Source organism: Thunnus thynnus, chromosome 4, assembly GCF_963924715.1.
Source record: "Thunnus thynnus chromosome 4, fThuThy2.1, whole genome shotgun sequence".
In the NCBI taxonomy this organism is placed as follows: domain Eukaryota; kingdom Metazoa; phylum Chordata; class Actinopteri; order Scombriformes; family Scombridae; genus Thunnus; species Thunnus thynnus.
This window is the reverse complement of record NC_089520.1, coordinates 1063246-1089351: the sequence shown is the minus strand read 5'-3', so window position 1 is coordinate 1089351 and position 26106 is coordinate 1063246. Positions and strand designations below refer to the sequence as shown.

General features: G+C 39.2%; 1 protein-coding gene across 2 annotated transcripts in view; it reads left to right on the top strand.

Moving 5' to 3' along the window:
• The window catches only part of grm7 (glutamate metabotropic receptor 7), a 324109-nt gene that overhangs the window by 163287 nt on the left and 134716 nt on the right, over window positions 1–26106 (top strand). For both annotated transcript variants that reach the window (XM_067586129.1, XM_067586128.1), the window contains exons 3-4: window positions 15465–15600; window positions 16687–16841. In XM_067586129.1, the coding sequence (XP_067442230.1) occupies window positions 15465–15600; window positions 16687–16841 (291 nt within the window). The remainder of the gene's footprint in view (window positions 1–15464; window positions 15601–16686; window positions 16842–26106) is intronic.

Genomic DNA, 26106 nt, shown 5'->3' with positions numbered 1-26106 from the left:
AAAGTAAAAACTCTTTTTTTTTTTTTTTTTGTCAGACTGATATTCTTCATGTATTTTGAAACAGTTTTTAATGTTTTCCAGGAGAAAACTTCAGCGGGACATTCTTTTAAAACACAGAAAGTACATCAGAGGGAAAGTTTTAAGTGCGTTCTGAGTCCAAACTGAAAGTCATACATTAGTATCTGTCTGTGTTTGTGTGTGTGTTGGGTTTGAGGCTCGGCTCAGTACAACAGACAGAATGACAGAAACACACAGTGACACACATTCGCTTTCTTTGCACGGCGGTTTTGGTTGAAGTCCTCTGTTGTTTCTCCACAAAGAAGAAGAAATCTCGATTCCTTTTGCTGCAAGAAAAGAGAATAAAAAAAAAGAGTAGGACTTGAGGTCAGAAGATCGTTCCTTTGAAATATTTTCCCTCAGGACCAGAGCAGCCAGAACTGTGAGTTTTCTTTCACAGGCAGATGTTTCAATCTGCCGCTGAGGTCGTCCACGCTGGCATTTAGCGGACCCTCCTTCACCTAAAGTATAAAGACGTAAATGGCCCGTCTCCGTCCTCTCTGAGCTTTACAAGTCTGTGAACTCGTCTGCCAACTTACTGCCTCAAAACATGTTATTTTTCTTTCAGGAACTGACAAAAACAGCCAACAGATTTACTGATGTTAAGTTTTTACTTGAAAGAGTTTCACACATTTCGGGTCATCACTTTATTTCAACCTTGAAATAACCATAAAACCTTTGATAAAGAATTAAATGGTAAAAATGTAAGACTATTATTTTAACCTTCCTTTATTTAGCATTTATGAACACCATGTAAACAATTAATAAATGGTTTATAATACATTATATTGTAGCTGGAAATGGCTATAAAGACATTTCTCAGTGTTCATTAATGTCTTGTGTTAGTGTTTATGAAATCCCCCTTATAGCACATTCATAACTGATCTATAAACAGTTAATCAATGCTGGATAACACACAATAACATATTTGTAATCATATATAATCATACATCTTCAGCAGCTTTAAACATATTTATAAAACCTGCTGTATATGTGTACAAACAGTAAATGCTTTATAATTGGTATTAGCCAATATATAAATATCTTATAACTGTTATTAGTTATGAACAGTTGTGCAACTTACATATTAGATTAAAATATTCATATATATGAACAAAGAAACCATGAATCATGCACTAATAAAAACATGTTATAATATTTATTCACCTGCAAGGGAGCTAAAGTTAAAGTGTGCACTATGTATGCTTTACTAATATTAATAAATAAATAAAATGGTAACTGTACATTACTAGTCAGGAGTGTGTAGTTAAAATCCTGAACTTAAAACTGCTTATAAATGTATTTAAAACTACTGACAATATACAATTACAGCCTTGTTATACTGAGCAGTTATGAATAATTCAAAATGAGTTAAAGTTGTGAACAAAGACATTAATAAACACTTAAAAATGTCCTTACATCTACAGTTTTTACAATTACACTGTAGTGTATTATAATGTTATAAAACATGTATTAATTATATGTATACAGCTTATAAATGATAAATAGGGTAAATAAAGTGCAATAAGTATGTGTAATGGTATGCAGAAACAAAATTAAGAAGTTAATATTATGTGATTAATAACAAAGTTAAACTCCAGATACGTGGTTTGACCATGTGACTCAGAAAATATTAGTTTGGATTAAAATGATCTCTTTGTTAAGGTTAGAGAAACATGTGGTTAAAGTTACTACTTCCTCAACGTTAGGCCACCTTCGTTGTCATGACTACAATAATAACCACGGGGTTGAGGTTAGGAGACGATTGTAGTTACACTTTTTAAAAAACTGTCCCGACTCACGGTTGGAAACAGGAAATGAACAGCATCTCCTGTGTTGGGTTAAAGCCTCCATCCAGCCTCCTCCTCTGAATGAGGAAATCTGTCCACATATATAAACGTCATCTGAGCTGCATCACTGCTCCGCCTCACAGTTACTACGACCGCTAGATGATCCGTCACTCAAACTAACTACAGCTTGTTTCTGGGTGACATTACGACCTGTTGTGTCATTTTTCTCGAGAGGACAGACCCATTAAAACAGTAATGTTCTGGTTTCTCTGCATCAACATTCTGTAAAAGGTCTGAAGTTCAAGTATTTCTTTAATCGAGCTCCTCGATGCTACTGATCTTAGAAACTCAGGACTCTCCTGGATGATGATGTAATGATCCTACAGGTTTATATTCTGACCTCCAGTTTTCATTCTTAAGACTTTGTGATTTTGGTGGGTCGCTCTAAATACTACAATACCCATGAGCCTCAGCTGCTGTTGCTATGGAGAAGAATCAGAGGGTAATGAATTCAAAACACTTTGTTGTTGAAGTCACCATAGTTACTCTGTGACTGTATGTTTCTTGCTGAAATGCATCTTGGGAGTTGTAGTTAAGTTGTAGCTCAAAGTTTTTACGTCCACAGTTTTTGTACCTTTGACTTTTTACCAAAGAACCAAATATTTTCTAACACAGTTGTTCAATCATTTGTTTTGATGATTCAACCAGGAAAGTTTTATGTTGATCCAAGACTGGACCCCAAACAAACCCGATATACTATACATTAATCAGTGTCAGTCATTATAAGTAGCGGCGCCACTGGTGTTAGCATTGCTGTGCTTGCGTTAGCGTCCACACAAGCTACATTTTCCCATCAAGCACCTCTGAAGTTTAAGCACAGCGGAGCTTCCTGCTGCGGTCTGACATAAAACTCACTATGTTACTACCGACAGGGATGCATCTCTTTATTAATATTACACAGTAAAATAATGTGTTTTCCCTGCAGGAACAACACAAAACCAGTGGAACTCTACTGGTCAGAATGTTGGTGGGAGTGGGCGGTAATGGTCCACGAGAACTAAGAAAACAGTCCCGCGCAGGGATCTAGTGTGGTGGTTAGTCAAAATCATTTGCTTCTAATTTATGTAGATATAACTACTAGCACAGAGCAGGTCTGATAAAAATACTTTCCACATTTCACTGCATATTATATACTGTTTTGCTGTTTTAATATGACCATTCATTTTTAATATTTTGCTCTCATCCATGAAAATAGATGTTACGTTTTGGACTGACTTTCACTGTAAATTAACACCTTGACTGTTAATTAGAGGCTTCTAATTAAAACCTTGTTATTGGTGCCAAAAGGAAGAAAGATATTTATTTCCATTTCTTTTTTTCTGGGAGTGACGTTAAAGAGTTAAATGCATCCGGAGCAGAGATAGAGAGAGAGAGAGAGAGTCTGTTCTCGTAGCGTTCAGAGAAAGACTTATGAGGTTGTGATAAGCGCCTCTGGATCACGACGCTGCGTTGGCTTCCAGCAGTCGTTCTGAGCGTTCAGCCCTGACGGCAGCCTGGCAGCCACTCGCACTTCGACCTTGCGAGTTTTGACACTCGCTGCCATAATTCCAACATTCAGTGGTTGGAGGGGAATGAGGCCATAATTCAGCCCACAGGCATGGCCTTACTGCGCATACACACACACACACACACACACACACACACACACACACACACAATGATACGGACATACTTTAAGCAAAGAATGATCACCTGGATCAATATTTAGTCGTTGCTCGTACAGATAAATTGTGAGGTTGGCTCCCGGTGGAAGTGTCGTTAGTGCGCTGCAGAGGAGGCGATAAGTCGTCGCTCTTTATGAGTCTTTATGAGCGTTGTCTGGCAGCCTCTGGCCTGCAGGGTAGTACTAGTGCTAGTAGTAGTAGTAGTAGTAGTAGTAGTAGTAGTAGTAGTTGGAGACTTGGCTGCAGGCTCATCTTACCTTACATACCTGTGAGACTTTCAGTGTGTTTACATGCACTGAAGCAACCAGATAACAGACTTATTCCTCCACTACACTGATTTATTCGAGCATGTGTAGTTCAGTCTGGTTGTATGAGACCGTGGTATCACTGAAAGTACTTCACATCCTTTCAGTATATGACATAAATATTCATCAGATGTGTGTATATAGAGAGAGAGAGAGATACAGTATTCTGTATGTTTCTCTACCAGCATCTTCTTATAACACCAGAGAGGTTTATCTTCACTGTCCTTTCTACAAAACAAGACATGGCCAGTGTTCACTCTCTATATATATGTATATAATGTCCTCCCTGTGGGTATTTGCTGTAGTAAGAGGGAGCTGAGATTCTGGTGTGCAGATATTCCTCGTACTGCTATTTAATAGACGACTACTCTACACTGTACTGTCTTTGTACAGTATATTATACTTCTTGCAAACTGCACCATGTGGCTTTATTGTTTCTGCTGTTATCATGGATTTCAGTTGGATCTGTTTGAAACACCTGCGTTGTTCTGACGTCTGGACTTCTGCAAGAAAAATCATAAAAGTTATAAATATCAATGATATTTTCAACAAATGCTTTGCACAGTCATGTAAATATGGAAGATAATTATAAGAAAACCTAAAACTTTAAACATGCACAGGTATTATACAAAGAGAGAACGTGAACATTGACATTGAATGTAATAAAACATATCACAGCTTTATAATAAGAATATAGACGAATCTGACAGCTGATTTATGTGTTTCGCTCTCAAGCGCCGCCGTCGTCACCGCGGCGTCAGAGTGGAAGCGAAGCCTCCCTCTGATAGATGAAGGTCGTCTGTGTGAATGTGGAAGTTATTCAGTCTTTAAACACCAGCCTGTAATTAATTATGAAGCAGGCTTTGGTTTAAACTAACAAGCTTCTGCTCAACTTCTACAGTCTGGATGTTAAAGTGCTGTAAGGAGTGACGGGCTAGCTTCTGATTTAATTCATCAAACTCAACGATTTCCTTCATTTTAATCAGAATACAATTATAATTTAAACTAATAAATAATCAGAAACACATGATACTATATCACACATACATAATTCGGCAAAACACAAATAGTGGGGTTTTTTTTAACGAATATTTGTTTCATACAAATATTTTAAAAATTATTTGTTTTTGGGAAGAAAGAAAAAACCATGTCAGTTATAGTCGCTATCTCAGTGTCTCTCCTCTGCTCCGCTGTGACGTCTATCAGCAGGTCTCAGTGAGGGGAGTCACATCCACCTGCTACATGACGCACATTTCCTAATTTGGACATTACTCCCAGAGTTGGGAGTGTTCCCCAGAGATAAAGCTGAACTACTGACACACGCTTCATGAACACTTATTGTAACACTTTAATTTTCTAAAATTAAAAGCGTAATAAAAACAAAAACAGGATTTTTAAACCTCTCTCCACTTTTATTTAAATACAAATACAAATAATTTTGCTGCCTCAACAGATACAGATACAAATACTCTGCACATCCGTAGTTTCTACAAACAACGCCAAGGCAACATTTTCACATTTACACACTCTGGAGGATGTTTTAGTCTAAATGGAGGAACAAAACAGAGAGAAGAAGATGTGTTTACTAATCTTACATCTATATTTCTTTACATTTAGTCAAACCGTCTCCAATAAGTCATGTGAATCAGCTGTTTCAACAAATACAGATACAAATACAAATACTGGGCTCTCTGCACATCCCTACTATAAAAGTAGAGTTTCAGCTGGGAAACCTGATGCTAAGCTAACAGAGATCAGCTGCAGTCAAGTAAATAGGATTCAATCTATTTACATTATAAACATTACAATACTGAGAGGCTTGTGACTTACAACTTCCTGTTTCTATAAAGTGTCAGTTTGTTGATGGAGCAGCTGATTAAATTCACTGAAAAATAAAGTTTGGCAGATTATATTATATGATGTGTATATTTTCAACATATAACTGGATCTCCTATTATTATTTTTAAATCCTTTTACATAAATCACAGAGTTTGTTGCCAGTTTAAAAGTGAGGATTCATCTGTATCTTCAATTTAATCCCAGAATAAAAACAGTAAAAGTCTGATTCTGTGTGCATTCTTGCATCAAATAAATAATAACCTTTTCCCCTTGATGTAAATGTGCAGCGTGTCTCGCATCACCTGAATATCAGCATCCTGTCTGACTGACTGCAGAGTGACGAGCTGTTAGTCTGAAACAGGATCTACAGCACATCAGCTGATGGATGAACGTCAGACATCCAATATGTGAGAAGAGGGAGAGAGAGGAGGAGGAGGAGGAGGGAGAGACATGTTTCTGTAAATACGGTCGGTTTGAACAGACATGACACCCCAGCGCACACGTCTCCTGTATCACTGATCACTCTGATGGATTCTTCATGCTTGAGCGAGGAGATTACAGGCTGATCAATAGCTGTGTGTGTGAGCGTCTCACTCTGACAGGCCTGTCTTGTACCTTTTCTCACCGCTTGTGAAGTAGACAATGTTAGAGCTCCTGCAGCCATTATGAAGGTAATATATCCAGACGAGTCAATCTGACGGCTGCCGCCTCCATGACGTCTGTTTCCAGAGAGAACAAGGCTGTGAGGAGGTTTATTCTTCATTAAAAACATGGAAATTACAGATTTAATTACATCCTGATCAACCAGAAAGCAAAACAGAGGAAATAAACACCTATAAAATAAAACCAGATACAGTAGCAGCCAAAAGTTTTGACACACGTTCTCATTCAAGCAAACAGGAAGATGTGTCCAAACTTTTGACTGCTACTGTAGATACAACTATTAACAAAATTAAATTAAAATTACAGCTTGTGACAGATAATCTAACATGGAAGCAGCTTAGTTAGTTTAGTTCAGGGTTCTATGAGTTGGATTTGAAGTTATTTCTTAGTTGAAATGTTAGCAAATATGTATTTTTATCCAATAAAGTATATATGAGGCTCCACAAAGCTGTTATCCAGATGACTCAAACACTCCTCAGACCTGCAACACTGATCAATTCAAGACTTTGAAAGCTTTTCATGGTTGTTATATTGATGCCTTTTGTCATGAAATGTTGCCCTGAATATTTATGTGCAGAGCTTCTCGGTAGCAGCGTCGCGTGTAGATAACAACAGAACCCAGCTGTGAGGCCTCGGGTCATGTGATGCTTCATATAGTAGAAATGATTGGAGGCACTACTCATTGATCTGTTAACATGAAAGAAAATTCATATAACAGAAATTACAACATGCATGCGAGCACAGAGAGATCCTCAAGTTTAAATAAACACTGAGAGGTTGATATTGAAGACAAAATTAACCCATATTTGTTCTCATGCTAGTATAGTCAGATAATCTACTCACACAGTCTCGATGCTTCCTTACACCCTTGTTGCTAACGGTAACAACACCGCCAACTATTTCCCTGTTAAAGGGTTTTTTAGGGAGTTTTTCCTGATTGGCCCCGAGGGTCTGAGGACAGAGGATGTCGTTCTGCTGTACAGACTGTAAAGCCCCCCCGAGGCTAATTTATGATCTGTGATATTGAGCTACATAAACAAAACTGACTTGGATTTTGAATATAGAACGACCCTGATCATTAGACGTCCACCTTTTCCAGCAGCTGGAAGATAAACACGCTTTGACAGTCGTCCTGTTGGGGGAAGTTTCCCTGAGATTCTGTTAATCGGAGCAGAAGCGAGTCCTCGTCCTTCATTAAAGCAGAATGTGAATCCCACATTAGTCTCTCAGTCTCTCTCTCTCTCTCCTGTCAGATTCTTGGAAGCATCAGAAGTATTTTCTCCAGCAGATATTATTTTTTTACTCGTTAAGTCTTTTTGAGCTTTTCATCACCTGTGACAGCAGTAATCAGCAGCGTGACGGATGATTCAGGGTCGTGTCTGCTGCGTGGTGGAAATCTCTTTAACTTCCTGCTGCATGGAGAGTTTCTGCCTTTACAGGAACACATCACGCTAACATGACTACACTTTAACAACAGAGGATACTGGTCAAACTGGACGCTACAAACACATTAACATTCTGACTGGTGACCACCTGCCTGTCACGTTCATCCTGGATGTGAATCACATCACTCACATTTACTGACTGGAAGAAAACTCACTAGCCTAGCAACATTAATGCTACAAACAACCCAGAATGCAACACTCTCCCGTGTTACCGCTGGATGTTTTGAACATATAACTGTCTCGTCCTCGAATATAAGATGACCTTCACTTATTAAATCTAATTTTCAGAACAAAACATTGTCTTATATATGGTAATACATTCATTATTTAACATTCACTACATGTTCCTGTCTAACTCTCCCTCTGTGGAGAGAGTTTTTTAAGAAAATTTGAATTTCCTTATCAGGATCCCTGGAGTATAAAATAATCATTACCGTTATTAAACATTTATTATATGATTAGACGGAGACATAATGAATAATCAGAGAATCACCTTCATCTTTTAAAGCCTGTATCGTGTTTTAAATGACAGCGTGTGAAGGTGTGAAGGTCATTTAGTCCTGATGGAGAGAGATTTTAATGTATATAGATACAGTATAAATGTAAAATCCAGAGTGATTATTACGTGTTGACGACTGCATACGTAATGAAAAATGTTTTATTCATTTGTTGGATAAAATGTGGGACGATCTCCTCTTACATGCAGTATATCTGAGCTGAGATCCTGCAGCTCTGCAGCTGAATGTGAGATGAACCATGGAGATATATATTATTATATTATTAAATATTAAGACGGTTTGCAAAGAGTTTTAACAGACTGAATGAATATATTTGTCCTCTTTGTCCTTCATGAAGCCCAATTTATGATTCGGAGGCTTCAAGTTTCCACATCACACCTGAGTGAGTTACATACTGGACCACGATTGGTCCAGTTTTGTGATGTCACAGATCAGCTGACGTGTGTTCGAATCTGATTCTCACTTTTAGCCTTTTAGTGTCAAACTGTGCACAGTGAAGCTCAAACATCCAGCTGAAGGAGACAAGAGGAAAGTAATCTCACAAAAACATACAAAACCATCTTTTTTTGTTAAGACCCCACCAGTAAAACCAGCTGACACTGAACTGGGAGGCTGAGTTTGAAGAGTTTGAGGTTGTTGTGTGTGACGTGACGTTCAGGGTCGGGGGGGAAAGACTGATGAATAACAACAAAGAAAAGAGAAAAAGAAACAAGACAGAAGAGAGAATAATAAATAAAGTTAATAATAATGATGAAAATGGAAGAGGCAGGCGATTCCAGTCTTGCAGGGTTGTAAATTCTCCCTGCAAGGCCTCCAGCCAGCAAACCCGCGGGGTGTATAATATTTTATGTCATTCTGGAGGACAGTTACAAACGACATATTTTATCATATCATTTGTTGGACTTTTGTGTGCTGTTGGCGGTGAAATTCTGAGTATAAATCATCTGAAAGAAACAGAAAATAACCAAAACAGGAACCAACATAATAACTTTATGTATTTCTGATTAGTGTTTATTTGGGCTGCAAAACATTTTAAATACACATAAATCTTCATTTCATTCATAAATCCTCAGATGCTCCTCTTCTTGCATGATGAGACAGTTTAGTGTTTGGGTTTCCTGCAGCTGTTACCCATGATGCACCGTGGCTTTAAGATGTAGAGCATGGCTGCAGCTCTGGCGCCCTGCGGGAGAGCCGATCACATATATCAGCTGCTAATGATGAGACGTAGCCAAACATTTATTTTCACAAATCGCTCTGATCGCTCTCATCGCTCTTAGAGCTGCAGCGGGATGAAGTCGTCCATCAGACGCCTCTGAAGGAGCTAATTAAAGAAAGTTGTCTGTCAACTTAATGTTTGTCTCTGCATCCACCGAGACGAACACAAGGACACACGTTTCTGTTTCTCTTTCCTGCATCAGCAGATAAAATCTGTTCAGAGCTGCAGCAGATAGTTTATAAATATATCTGATTGATATATTATTATATATGACATCATTAGATTATTAATAGTGAAGCATCAGTGTTAGAGCAGCATGTTACTGTTGTAGCTGCTGGAGGTGGAGCTAGTTTACACTACTTTATATACAGTTAGCTAGTTTAGTCCAGTGGTTCCCAACCTAGGGGTCGGGCCCCTCCAAAGGGTCAGCAGATAAATCTGAGGGGTGGTGAGATGATTAATGGGAGAGGAAAGAAGAAAAAACAAAGTTCTGATACACAAATCTGTTTTCAGTTTTTGGACTTTTTCTCTAATCTTTGATTTTTGCTGAAATATTGGATCATTTGAACATTTATTGAAATGAAAGCATGTGAGAAGTTTAGAGGGAAAAATCACTATTTGGTGGAGCTGTTAACAACTCATAGACATGTGAAATGTGACCCCGACTACACACTGCTTTTTGTAAGACGTCAAAAGACAAAAAGGTTGGAAACCACTGGTTTCATCTTTAACAATGTGTTGTATTTTAAAAGCTTGTTATATTATCCATTGTGTCAAATCTTCATCTGAAAAGTAACTAAAGCTGTCAAATAAATGTAGTGGAGTAGAAAGTACAATATTTCCCTCTGAAATGTAGAAAGTAGCATCACATGAAATACTCAAGTAAAGTACAAGTACCTCAAACTGTATCAAAGTACAGTAGTTGAGTAAATGTACTTAATTACTTTGCACCACTGACAACAATGAAACAGTTTGCTATGAATCTTTCTGAAGACATTCATACTGACGTCTCTCTGGCGCCACCATGAGGTTGATGTTTGTGGTTCAGACTGAAATTTCTCAACAACTATTGGATGAATCGCTGTTAAACATGGATGAATTGTAATAACCTTGGGCATCACCTGACTTGTCATGTAGCGCCATCATCTGGTCAAAATGTAATTTTGTCCAATAACACTCATGATACGAAGTCCTAATTAAGCAGAAATGCTCACAAATACCGACCCCAACCAAAGACCAGTGTTCAATGACATTAACCCAGTTTAACTGACATGCTTTTATTGTCAATGTGCAGTATTTTAATCATACAGCCGTCTTGATGACGTGGATGTTTGCAGGTCGTTAACATGAGAATCTTCCGTCTCTACCATCCATCACAGCGCTGACTACTATTGAATCTGTGCGTTCGATCCACACCGACCGACTCTGACCTGCGTTCAGCGTTTCTGTCCACAGTTCTGTCAGCGGCGGCCTCCGACCAGCTGAGAGGACAAACTGTCTTCACTTTACTGAACCAAAACAGTTTTAGAATAGAAATAGAAACTGACTGTTTGTCAGCGAGCGAAGGATCTGCCTGTAGTGAAACAGGTGAGCTCACAGACAGAACGGGAGCCGATCAATCAATATAGATACCGTTAATAAGTCCAGAACATATAAACAGCAGGTTACGTTTGTCTCTCAGAGTCAGTGTGGATCAATACATTTGATTAGATGGACGTGTGTCTGTTCTGTGACATGTGTGAGTGTCAAAAATGCCTCTAAAAAGTCTAATTGTTTGTCTTTTTTTTGTGAATTACATTTTAATTGATTTTTCTGTATAAACACACACAAAACGATGAAAACAAACACACACATACATAAACCTATCGATGCCTCTTACTGGCTGAGCGATTACGGCTGATTGGTCAAATAAAGACGCTGCAGAAGGAAACTTCACTTTGTCTGACAGAAACTCGACGATCAGGTTCCAGACGTTCACTTCACATCCACCGTTTCATTATTTATGAACTTATTGTGACTTCACTTCATCAGTTTAACGAGAAGGTCGTGTTTCATCACCGCATCATCGTAATGCGTCTGTCAGCTCCCACTTACCCTTTAACATGATAATGTAATTAATGTTAGATTACATTAGAGCAGCGCTAATCTGTCCTAAAAGAGAATAAAACAGCTTCATAAACACGGACGTCAAAGATGCTGCAAGATTTATTATTATAATTTCTACATTTATGTTTTAAAATAGCAAAAAATAAACCAGTCAGATGGAGCACATGTGGTGTTTCTGATACAACAGATTGGATCATTGATCGTATATGTTTATATAGCGTATTTATGCAGCCGAAGGCAAACAGACAGACATCTTCATATCTCTGCTCGTCCTTGTATTGATTAGCTGTCAGATCACTCATCAATAACGTCTCCTGACAGAGCAGGAAGATATATCTCTGTCACTGCAAACAACAAGCCAACTATGAAATCTTCTTTCCTCTTCAGGAAATAAGACAATCTTTACATTTCTTGGTTTAGTTCGTCTCCCACGAAGAGAGAAAAGTCTTCATGCAGCAGAAAATCACGACAACAGAATAATACGCACGTCGTCCAATGATGGACAGACTGTCGCTGCTGTTAAAAGAGAGAAAGGAAAGAACATGTAAGAAAAACAGGAGGAAACAGAAAAAGAAGTTAATGAACTAAAAATTAAAAGAAAACATCATGAAAGAAATGAAAAAAGGAAAGAAAACCAGAAGAAAACAGAAAATGAGGAGGAAGGAGTAACATGAAAGAGACAAAAAGAGAAAGAACGAAAGAAAGATAGAAGAAACCCCGAAACAAGGAGAATAAACGAAAGAAAGAGAGAAAACAGAGAGAAAGAAAGAGGAAAGAGGAGATTTTCTGGTTCTGGTTTTCTGCTCATACTGCTTCCAGGAAGTAGCCACATCCTACTTAATTAACCAGCCCCCCACCAGCAGCGCCGGCTGTGAAGCCAATGAGACATGATGTCCAGATCCTGTAATTACACGCTGCCCCCCCCCCCCCCCCCCCCCCCCCCCCCCCCCCCCCCCCCACACACACACACACACACACACTCACACACACACACACACACACATACACACACACTGGAGGAGAAATCACTGGTTTTATTATCAGAATTTGATCCGTTCGGTCCGATAACATTTGGAAAGTTTCAAAGAGCTGGGTTATTAAATTATTTGATCTAATCTAAGGACTAAACACTGTGTGACCTGATTATGGATGTATTATCTGTTATATCATAGATCACAGTGACTGTTTTTAATTTAAAACGTTTCAGCAGACACAGATTTTAGTAGGAACTTCTTGATAAAAACGTTTGTTGTGCTTTGTTTTCATGTTACATGCGGCAGACCGCCGGCCCTCTGATTGGTGGAGGTGGTTGTTTGCAGCATCTTAAAAAAAAATCTGCTTTAATCACCAATTAAACATCAGCTGGTTAAGAAGAGCAGTTCAGTATTTTATCTGTTGTGATGTTTAAAGTCTCTATTGAGGAAAATTAGATCCATTCAGATGAAAATGTGTTTTTCAGAAGTGTATTAATACAACAGTTTACATAACATTTCTCATTTTGTTGGTTATTTGTTAGACTGCAATTAATATGTAAATCACAACAACTAAATGCACAATAATGAGCTGTTTTCTGCATTAATATAAATGTATATAAATGAAGGGAATATCCATCCCATAGTTTCTGACATCATGTTTCTCCACAATGAAACCAAACCTCTGACTCAACATTTACAAAGAAATGTTGTGTTGCAAATAAATATCCCTCGTTTATCCCTCATCACTGACACAAAGCGACCTTCATGAGCGGCGTGATATCTGATGACAGCAGCGGCTCTTTCAGGTCAAACTCTACAAAGTCCTCACGCTACTTTCCATAAGATCGCACTAAATATTAGTCTTAAAGTTAGTGAACAGAAGAGGTCACGACCTTTTATCTGCATGACTGAACCTGCAGAACTTTGTTAAGTGGTGTTGAGATGTAAAGCAGAGCAGACAGCTCCTCCTCTTATTACCTTTGTGCCCTTTTCAAAGGACAAATCAAGACATTTTCTCCTCACGGTGTGTCTGTATCTATATTTCATATCTACGGTGAGACGGAACACTTTAAATGAGTCTCAGGATTTATTGTATGCAAGAAGCACTTATACAAACACATTTGCTCTTAAGAGGCACCTGCAGTTCAGATGATTCAGGAGCATTCGTGGCCCGAAAATTCACAAGTTTAGATCTGTTGTAAAAGTCATGAACTCAACAACACATCACTGTTTTACTCATAGAGGATAAAGATGGACGTGGTGAGGCGAGGCGTGTCGTTGGCTAAACTGTGCTAACAGAGCAGGTTTCATAATCAAGTAATATTAAACTGAGTGAAATATTGCAACAATAATCCGACTCAGTGTGAGTCCAGGAGCCGAGGAGAGCAGCAGGTGAGCCGACTGTCAATCACAGCTGTCGATCAACGCCCACACAGCAGACATCAAAGCTACTGGAAGTCTTCAGATCTCATTAACGGAGCAATAATTTACAAAATGACCACCAGCTCACTTATTAAAGGGCCTGAATTTAGAGATTGAGACCAGAACGACTCGTTGAAAACAACGACTGACTCAGTATTTCTGTGACAGAAATAAAGAAGAGACGCTAAAAAAAGTCTTTCTACAGTCAAACAGACGTTCAGTCTTTGGAGGGAGTTGGACAGGAAGTGGTGGTGTTGGACGGATGATGTTGGAGGATGTTGTGGCCACCAGAGTGTCTCCAAAAACTGCAGGAGCACTGAGAGGATGTTAAAAAGGAAATAAGATGCAAAATTAAACTTTGACCCAAAGTTATTTATCTTACAGGCATCCCCTCTGTATTTATTCAGGATATTTATTTTAATAACTTAAAAATGATTATAATCCTAAACTGAAAATGGATATTTTTATGGATTTTATTTTTATGGTCACCATGTTAAAAACAAAGAGCTGGAATATAGAAACTTTCTATGTCTTGTGTATTTCTGTTTTTTAATGTTTTTCTTTTTAAATTATTATTTTATTGTTTCTTTAATATTTTCTTCAGTTTGTTGTTTTTTTTTCATTTGATGTCTCTATTCCATGAAGTTTATATGTAAAGATATATATATTATTATGTATTAAATGATGGACTGTTTTTACTGCAGTTGATTTTGGTTTCATATTTAATCTCTAAATCCATCCAGATGATTGAAAGTGTTTCTCGCCCTTTAAAGAAAAGCAGAGATGATGTGTTCACAGCTCTGAAATCATCAATTTAGTTCGTACCTCTCAGAAAATGGTCTTAAATCACTCTTACGTGCCACTTCAGAGCAAATCTGTTCATATGAGAGCTTCTTACACATTCTGATAAAAAAAAGCTTTGATTCACTTTTATAAGTTGACACTTTGTGCATCAATAGTGCGTCTGGCTGAGTGCTGGAGCGCGTTGAGTCAAGAAACAGAAACAGGAAAATAAAAAGCTGCATACTTTTTTTTATGCAGTTGAATGACAGTTATTGAAACTTTCTGGAGCTTTCACAGCCTGTTTTCTCGCACTTTCATGAAATATCAGGCAGCAGAACTCTTTTCTCTTTTCTCTCTTATGCTCCATAAAAATGAGCTGCATTTTTACTGCTTTCAGCTTTTTCAATTGCAGAAACTTTCACCGTCGCTTACTGCTGTTTGGATGAAGATTAACCTTTTAAGAAAGTTTCTTAAAGGTTAAAGCCATTAACGATAAAATAAAAAAAACTTTTTTCACCTTTATGTTCCACCTAAAATCCTCTTTCAACAGGAGCTACATCCCCGACTGGTCTGCAGGTTCTTGTACATTAACGTCTGTGTTGGTTTTGTGTCTCCTCAGGTGGAATCTGTATCGCTCAGTCGCTGAAGATCCCTCATGACCACAAACCCTCCGACTTCGATAAAATCATCCGTCTGCTGCTGGACACTCGCTACGCCAGAGCGGTCATCCTGTTCGCCTCCGATGAGGACATCAGGTAAATAAACACTTTATCTAAACAGTAAATAAACAGTAGTGGGAGACGAATCCGCAGGAAGATTCATGTCGGTGGAAGAGTTGAAATTAACGCATTTATAGTTAAAAGCAGTTTGTGTAGCAGTGGAGGAAAGTAGATTTATTCAAGTACTGTACTTTAGTACAATGTTGAGGTACTTGTACTTTACTTGAGTATTTCCATGTGATGCTACTTTCTACATTTCAGAGGGAAATATTGTACTTTCTACTCCACTACGTTTATTTGACAGCTTTAGTTACTTTTCAGATGAAGATTTGACACAATGGATAATATAACAAGCTTTTAAAATACAACACATTGTTAAAGATGAAACCAGTGGTTTCCAACCTTTTTGGCTTTTGACGTCTTACAAAAAGCAGTGTGTAGTCGGGGTCACATTTCACATGTCTATGAGTTGTTAACAGCTCCACCAAATAGTGATTTTTCCCTCTAAACTTCTCACATGCTTTCATTTCAATAAATGTTCAAATGATCCAATATTTCAGCAAAAATCAAAGATTAGAGACAGGCGGTGATGCTGTTACAGATGGTGATGCTGTTATAGATGGTGATGTTGTCACAGACGGTGATGTTGTTACAGACGGTGATGCTGTTACAGATGGTGATGTTGTTATAGACGGTGATGCTGTTACAGACGGTGATGTTGTTACAGACGGTGATGCTGTTACAGACGGTGATGCTGTTACAGATGGTGATGTTGTTATAGACGGTGATGCTGTTACAGATGGTGATGCTGTTACAGATGGTGATGTTGTTACAGATGGTGATGTTGTTACAGACGGTGATGTTGTTATAGACGGTGATGCTGTTAGACGGTGATGTTGTTACAGACGGTGATGCTGTTATAGACGGTGATGCTGTTACAGGCGGTGATGCTGTTACAGACGGTGATGCTGTTACAGGCGGTGATGCTGTTACAGACGGTGATGCTGTTACAGATGGTGCTGTTGTTACAGACGGTGATGCTGTTATAGACGGTGATGCTGTTACAGGCGGTGATGCTGTTACAGGCGGTGATGCTGTGTGTGTGTGTGTGTTTGGATGCAGGGGGATCCTGAACGCCTCGAAGCGAGCGGACCAGCTCGGACACTTCCTGTGGATCGGCTCCGACAGCTGGGGAGCCAAAAACAGTCCCATCCACCAGCTGGAGGACGCTGCTATCGGAGCCGTCACCATCCTGCCAAAGAGAGCCACCATCAGCGGTGAGTTCACACCTTTAAATCTTTTATGTAAACTGACACGTTTTTGTCTGTGATAGCATACACGCTCTGCTCTTCCTTGATTGAGCAGAAAACACTCAGTCATCAGTGAGAACATTCACTCTTTACCGTTTCTTGCTTTCCTGTGACACAGGACTCTTCTGATGATGATAATATATAATCATCAGTCTGCCAGAGAGACACAATCAGCACTACTGTATCTGCAGCACCTTCATGTCTCAGTCAGACTTTAGATTTATTAAACTTTTATTCCAGGAGCAAAGATAAAGAGAGAAGTTATCCATCAGTCTGTGTGAACTCTGTCCTCTTTGTATTTTTTATTTTATACAACGTGGTTTCCATAAAACTTTGCTTTGCACTTTGGTGCTTTTTATCTGTTGCATTGTTAATGCATATGTAGCATTATATTATGTTACAGTTACATCAACATGAAGACAGACAAGTATTATTTAAATTCAATCGACTCAGTATTTCTAGAGAGAAGTTGAGGCTTTTTGAACGGCTGTCGGTGGTACTTTAAACCTCCAGATGTGGCAGCTGCTGCTTGGTTAAACCAGATTAAGCTAAATTTGATTGAGCTGTTCATTGTTTTTCAATGGATTTTTTTTGGCGACACATGTTTTTTGTTACGTGGTCATTCAACAAGTCCGAGTCTTGATCTTCTCACCCTCCTTGATGCTCTGGCTGAGCTTCGTCACAACAGACGTGACAGTGATATTGATCCTCTCATCTAACTGTCAGTAAGAAAGTGAAAAAGTGTATTTTGTAAAGTGTGAAAAGAGTCGTATAGAATACTTTCTGTTTGAGGTCTGAGATCATAAAGATGCACAAAACGTTGATCAGAGGAAACATGAATTATGGTTCGACTGACTTTAAAGAAAAAACAGAAAACAAAATGTTTTATTGATGATGATGACAGCCCGTAGATGAAGATGAATTGGTATCACAGCGCAGTTTTAGTCACTACAGACACTGTGAGTGTGTCGTTAAGTCAAACAAAGATGTTGATGAGGATGTAAACCGTTTGTTGTGTCAGTTCTGTTAACGTGAAGACTTTGACTTCAAATACAATATGAATCCTTTGTTCTTTTTTTCAGTGAGCAGCTTAATGGGAAACAGAAAAATCTGATTTTATTTTCTGGAATCAAACTCCTCCTGCACACACAGAAAGCTTCTGTATTCTTGCTGCTGATGTCGTGCTGTAACATGAATTTCTGACCTTTTCTGCTCCTCAGAAACATATTTCTCAGACTTGCTTTGCCGGGAGCTTGATGCAAACTGGACGAGCGGCTCAGTTTAAAGTGTTTTAACCTTGAAGAAGCCTAAAGGGCTCAATGCTGGTGCACTGTAATAAACATTGTCCTCTTCGATATGCTCTGTAGTACCTTTTGTCCCCTCTTTTTTTGACATATGATTTGTGGAAATGGACGTTTTCCGGGCATAAAGTCAGCAGGAGAGAATAGTGGGCCGTGACGGGCGGTCTGGGTAACTGTGAGGGCAACAGATCCATTAAACTGAGGGTGAAAGAGTCCGAAAAAAAAGGTGAGAGGGAGAGAAATCTGGCTTCATGATGAGAGTCAGAAATGAGCTGCAGGGTGTTTATTAACCTCCCGTTCCTCCAACCCTCTCTGTTTTTCTGTGCTGGAATATTACCTTTATGAATATGCACCATGTGAGCACAAAACTGTAATAAAGAACGATGTTAAAACTGGATTTTAGGACAAAGAGTCTCCTCAACGTCAGGCTGTTATGTCTCGTCTCAGGCAGAAACCAGAAACCTCTCACTGCATTTAGAAACCGCTGATGGCTACAGGCAGGAAATAAGAGTGATGTTAGCATGAGAAAAAAGTCATGTTTGCATGAAAAATGTAAAGTAGCATAACGATAAAGAAGGAACGTTAGCATTAAGATGAAACATAACGTTAGCATTGGAAAGTGTGCAGTTAAAATTAGCATTTTAAAAAAGTAATGTTAGTGTAAAAATATCTTTAGCAAAATATATAAAAAAGGAAAGTAGCATAAATAAAAACATGAAATTAGAATGAAATGTTTTAAAGTTGTTAACATGAAAAACAAAAAAATAATGTTAAAAATGAAAACTGTGTCAGTGTTCACACAAAAGTTTGTGAACTTAAACTTTGTACAGACTCCTGTCAGTCATGCAAACACAGAAGAAGAGAAAATACAACCACAGTTGTAACAAGGTAATGAAGCAGGAAGCAGCTACAGGCGGTTTTTATATCGTCTTTATTTAAACCTTAAAGAGAGAAAGACACAGTCATCAGTTTACATTTGTGTTGAAACTGTTCTGTGTAACTTTAATAATGATGCAGATGTGAAGAACTGGACATGAAGTCAGCGACAGGAAACACAAACTGCTCATTTATCCAGACATCACTTCTCTGTCCACACTCTCCCTCGCTTTTCTTGGCTTTACATGTCACACTGTGTGATATCCAGTTTGTCTGATTATAAATAAATCAGAATCTCATTTTGAATGTCCTGTGAGGTTTCCATGCAAACTGAAACGGTCAAATTCCCTTTTATCGTCTTTTCAGACCTCAGAAAACACATTTCTGCTCGTGTTTGTCATGTAAATGTAAATCTGAGCTGCTACAGATGCTGTTAATTACTGAGACTGAAGCCAGGAGACGCAGCATCAGGAAGACGGAGAATATGAGTCGGAGAATGAAAGTTTGAGGGAAAAACAAAGTAAAGAAATACAGAGATTGAAAAAGACAAAGGGCCAAAGACACAAGAAGAAGAAGAAGAAGAGAGAGGAAGACGGAGGACGAGTTGAGAAGGAAGGTTTCCTCTGGTGGCAGAGACGCCTGCTGAGTCTGCAGCCTCCAGCTGAGATGGATCCTCTTCCAAGAGTTAATTACTCCCTCTAATCCACTAATATCAGACGTTTAATGTCGAGCAAACCAGTGGACGGAATACAACCATGACATGGTGTTAACACCTTATTATGCAACGGTAAACCAGCAGCACAGACCACATGAAGTAGTTCTGGTCTTTATATGGCAGTTCTGGTGTACAGATACAGGTGAGACATGAAATATGATCTGTGAAGTCCAGTTTGAATAACAGATCTCTGACACTAAAACACTGCACAGACGTCTATAACTCTGGGAAGTTATCACTGTTTTTGTCTCTTGTCTTGATGATCGTGAAGTAAACAGCGGTTAACCAACCAGTCAACCACCAGGAATGTGTGCTTGCACTTATTTCATTGGCTACTGCAGAGCCTCGCCAGGTGACGTCATGTTGCAGCAAAAGTTGAGACAAGTTCAATGCGTTTTTTATGCTTAAATGGGTTCAGAAGTCGGTCTAATCTGGTTAGTAGTTGAAAAAAGTTTACTGAAAATATTTGAGATTCTTTTTTAGGCACCTAACGGTCAAACGGAGGGTTTGTGCCGGCCTTGTGTTTGCAGTAAAGTGTGAAGCAGTCGGGACGAGTCAGCGCCTACAAGTCTGACGTCATGGTGCTCTGCCGGGCGACAGCGCCGCTCCCTTCAGGTTGGGAGTGAGTCGCTGCTCCGAGTGAAGAAGTTGAAGTATCTCAGGGTCTTGTTCAGAGAGGGTAAAGGACGCACAACAAGAGAAAGTCGGAAAAAAGAAAGTGGTGTGTGTGTGACAGCTTAATGAGAACATGAATACACTACATACGTACAGTAGATGAGACAGTCATGACGTGGGCGGGTGATGAATTTACTTCAGGTGGACGTTGAAAGCACAGATCAGCCTTAAGATGGAGCGTGAGGTCAACAGCTGGAAGGCCAAACTCTCAACCCCTTCATCTGTTTTAGAGCTGCAACACAAAATTAATCAGCAACTATTTTGATGATCAAATAATCATTTTAAGCAAAAATGACAAACGTTCAGAGAATTTGAAGCTTTTCTGTGTCATACAGAGCTTTAGGAAATTATAATATTTCTCTATTCGATTGATTGTGAAAATAATTGGTGGGTTAATTGATCTTAATTGGCAGCCATCATCTATTACCAGAAATAATCTTGTCAAAAGTCTCCTGCTGACTTTTCATAACTCATCCAGCCACTGATCTTTCTGTTGAGCTGACATCAGGATATTTAACTGCTGCTTTGACTTTTGTTTTCAAGCTTCGCTCCACAAACTGAAGTAAACTTCTCCTCTTCAGTCCAGAGACGTTGAACTGCAGCTCTGATGAGAGGAAAAGAAGAAGAGAGTTTAGCCTGCATCTCCTCTCCTCCACCCACTCCTCCTCTGCGTCCTCTTCGTCTCAAACACGCAGCGGTGGGCTCAGTGTGTACAAGGGAGATAGTGGAGTATGTGGATTTTAATCTGGCTCCATGTTAAGATGGCTGTCCTCCTGCACACATTCGCCTGAGAGGAACAGAAAACGAGGACGAGCTCGCTGGAAGAGTCTCCAGCCGACAGAGAAAAGACAGAATGAAAAGCTTCATATGATGTGATATGAAGAGCGAGAGGCAGACACACAGCAGCAGGCTTCAGATGCACTCGTGAAGGTTTATTTTACTGCGTTTATGACACTTTAAATCCCTCTTGAATTTGACTCTTTTGTGCGTCAGCCTGGTGTGTCAGCGTCTGTTTGCTGACAAAGCAGAGAAGTTTATGTTTAGAAAAAAATCAATATATAGCTGAAGGGCTGCAACTAACAATTAATTCCATTATTGATTAACCTGATGACTATTCTCTCGAAAAATAACATCCATTATTGTTATGGATCACATGGACCCGCACTGTCTAAATACACAGACAGGCAAATAAAAGACTAATATGAAGGTATTTAAAGACATAGACAAGACATATTCTGCACATCTACAGGTCTGTATTTTTAATCTGGATGTTTGGATGTTTAGATGTTTGGATGTTTGGATGTCTGGATGTCTGGATGTCTGGATGTCTTGATGTTTGGATGTCTGAGTGTCTGGATGTCTGGATGTCTGGATGTCTGGATGTCTGGATGTTTGGATGTCTGGATGTCTGGATGTCTTGATGTCTGGATGTCTGGATGTCTTGATGTTTGGATGTCTGAGTGTTTAGATGTCTGGATGTCTGGATGTCTGAGTGTTTGGATGTCTGGATGTTTGGATGTCTTGATGTCTTGATGTCTTGATGTTTGGATGTCTGGATGTCTGGATGTCTGGATGTTTGGATGTCTGGATGTCTGGATATTTGGATGTCTGGATGTTTGGATGTTTGGATGTCTGGATGTCTGAGTGTTTGGATGTCTGGATGTTTGGATGTTTAGATGTTTAGATGTTTAGATGTCTGGATGTCTGGATGTCTTGATGTCTTGATGTCTTGATGTTTGGATGTCTGGATGTCTGGATGTCTTGATGTCTGGATATTTGGATGTCTGGATGTTTGGATGTTTGGATGTCTGGATGTTTGGATGTTTGGATGTCTGGATGTCTGGATGTTTGGATGTTTGGATGTCTGGATGTTTGGATGTCTGGATGTTTGGATGTCTGGATGTTTGGATGTCTGGATGTCTGGATGTCTGGATGTCCGTTTCCTGGACTGCTTAGATAATTCAGAGGGAATGCCCTCTGGCAGCCCGTCACAGTGGATTCGTTGTCATCAGTGTGAGACGTTACACTAATCTGACAAACAGAGAAGAGAAGGGAGGAGGACACGCTCAGCCACTGACACTGATCAGCATCTCTTCTCCTTCTTCACACCAGCATTTCTCTCTTTAACTGTCACTTGTTCCCTTGTCACTGAGTTTTCATGTTACTTTACTTCCTCTGCTTTTAAATGTCCTGCAGCTCCTCGTGCACTAAACTCGTGTCGACCTTTTCACTTTTTGTCTTCTAATTGTTGATACCTTCTTACATCGAAACAGGAGATTAAGTTAACAATAGTTTGTAGACTAATGCATGAAATAGAAACCACTGGGGAGAGTTATATTGTCATTGTATATTTATGTAATTTTATGATGTTATAATTGTTATTTATTGATTCATAGTGATTTTATAACTGCAGTTTGTGAAGTTGTGTTTCCTGAGCTCACTGCAGTCTCAGAAACTACCAGATAACTGAGTCAACAACAACTAAACATTAATAAGTCAGGTATTTTTCATGTTTCTCTCCCTCTGTTCTAACTTCATGTATTATAAGTGAAGAATTTAAACTGTAAGTAAATACAGAACCAGACGTAATTAAATTCTAGTAGCTTCATTAAATCCTTCTGAAATAAACTTCTGTACAGTCTGAGCTAATCTCACAGAGAAAAAGTTTCTTTCTGATGAAACCAGAGCAGAAAACAAAACTAAATAATCTGTTTCTTTACCTGCACGTAAGTAACCAGGTTACAGTCAGCTGGTAGATTTCTCCTGCAGAACGCTGATTTCTCTGACATCTAGACATCAAGTCCAGATGTGCAGAACAACAGACTGTAGACAGAAAGAACACAGCGGAGCAGCTGGATGAAAGCAGAGATCTTTACACAGAGTGATGCGTCCTCATATTTACAATATTTCCATCCAAAGTGAAACTAAAACTAACACAAAGTCGCCTGTAGAAGTTTGAATCAGTTGGTTTCTAGTTGAACATTTGACTGTTTCAGAAAATTCAGATACTTTTGTGCTGTCAGGAAAAGCTCCTCGGTCAGTCTGCTCCGACACAGACACCAGAACAAAGAGTCAGAAAGCAGCGTCTTCTGTCACCGACACAGTTACAGTCAGTGAGCCAAAACAAGCTGATGATAATAATAAAGTTTATTTGTACTCATCAAAACCAGCATTACAAAGTGATTTATAAGGAACACATAAAACACAACAATAAAACACACAGTCATGTATCAATAAACAGACAGGCATTAAATACAGTGGATGATTATAAACCTTGAGCGTGAGAGTGAAGTGCAACATCAAGAGGAAGGTACAGCACGACACAATAGTGAAGAGTAAAAATAAACATAAAATAAACAGTTGGAGAGAAATCTGTGATCTGCTGCATGTAAACACAGATTTACAGTAACCAGGTTACTGCAGAGCATGTAAACGTGTTCCCTGATTACACACATAACCTGGTTTCTCTGAATAACCTGCTTCCTTAAAGAGGACACATTCTGCACATTTCCAGGTCTATATTTATATTCTGGGGCTCTACTGGAATATATTTGCATGATTTACAGTTCAAAAATCCTTATTTATCTTTTACTGGAGTTTTGGAGCTTCGACCATGTTTAACATCCGACATCAGAAGAGGATATAAAATAACAGAAAAACAGAAGGAGATGAATATGTCCCCTTTAAGTGCATGTAAATACACTGATAGTTACCTGCTAACTAAACCCAGTCTAACCTACTGTTGTCTTCTGTTAATCCTTGACTGGTGTTGTGACTGGTCTCAGTGGTCCTAGATCAGAGTATCTGCTGCTAAATGCATTCTTCTCTTCTCTCAGCTTTTCACCTGTTTCATCTTTGTTATTCATGTAAAGAGAGTCAGCAGCAGTTCCCTGCAGGCTGGGTCAACCTGTTAAAACCGGCCGGGGCTTTACCTTTACAAATCCTAATAGGAACAATTACAGATCATTCTGTAGCTAAACATCAGCAAGGCTGATGCATAAGTAATACATGAGTACAAAAACATAAAAATATATATCATTTAACAAAATGAATGTATGTTGCAGGAGTTTCATGAAGCTCCTGATGGCCTCCACTGTTGTGCATTACCAAAATATTCTCCGTACGTTAAAAGGTCATAAAATATGAATTTAATACCCTATTTTGGAAGTGGTAGCACAAAAGACGCCATTGTTGCGTTCATGCAGAAAAGCTCAGAGTAAATCTTATTATTTCTGTTGTGTTTGTGTTTCAACATGTCGGCGGCGGCGGCGTCTCGCTGTGTGAAAGCTCTCACCTCACAAGCCTCTGTTTTCCTTTCAAATGAAGGATTAGTCTTATCTTAAATAAGAGCATTAAGCTACTTTTTTCCAATTGCTTTCTCCACTCAAGGCACAGCTAAGTAAGGATGACTGTTTTTCTGTTGTTTACTGGCTTCGGCCCCAGCAGCAGTTTGGCAGCTAGTTTTAATTTTTGGCCATTAGAGTCGCAGCTCGGCTGCTGTTTCAGCTGTGAGCCCTGATGGCTTCTGTTTGTTTGGCTACTGGTTGTTTTTGGATTTTTCTCTGTCCTGCAGAGAAGAAAAACTACCAGGAAACATCTGATCCAACACGAGTTCTCCCAGATCACACAAAACTTCTTTCTAAGAAGAAACCAAAGCTGCTGCTGCTGCTGCAGAGCGTCGGAGTATCAAACCCACAACAGATGATCTTAATCCTCAGATAACATTTCTATCAGAGGAGTTGAGTACACTCACTCACATAGAATATCATATCTGTCACATTTATGATGACGTAAAAATCTTTTACTGATAAAATAACATTTTCTTTCAAAGTTAGAATCAAAATGTGACGACAGTTCTGTTTTCTTTCTTCAAATATAACTTTAATTGTTCCTCATTTAGTTATGAATATTTACGTCACATCAGATCCACACTGACAAAATACCACTGAGTACTTCTCAAAGTATTATAGAATACTATCAAAGGAAAACTGTGATGTACATAATATTCTTTTAAAGTTACTCTGCTCAAAACATCAAGTGATTTATTCTTTTTAATTATGCAGCTGAGCAGCTGTGTTATGTGGGATAAAAATAGTCACATTAAAGAATCTGGACAAAAGATGTGACATCAATACTTTAGATTTTCCAAAAATAAATCTTCACAACAGTCACTTCATAATGAAGCTCTGGCTTTGTAAGCCTGTTTGATAATCCTTCGATGCAAACGCTGCACATTGAAGCACTAACATGCACATGAAGGCTGCGATGTTTCCAATTAATGCAGTGAAGCCTGCGAGCTGCTGGCTGGAGCTTCTCTCCTCTGCTGCTGCAGCACCCTGCCATCACTGCTGCTGCAGCACCCTGCCATCACTGCTGCTGCAGCACCCTGCCATCACTGCTGCTGCAGCACCCTGCCATCACTGCTGCTGTTCATACAGTGTTTCAAAAGCCCCACATCCACCTGGCATCCACCTGGCATCCACCCAGCATCCTCCCAGCATCCACCCAGTATCCACCCAGTATCCACCCAGTATCCACCCTGCATCCACCCAGTATCCACCCAGTATCCACCCTGCATCCACCCTGCATCCACCCAGTATCCACCCTGCATCCACCCAGCATCCTCCCAGCATCCACCCAGTATCCACCCTGCATCCACCCAGCA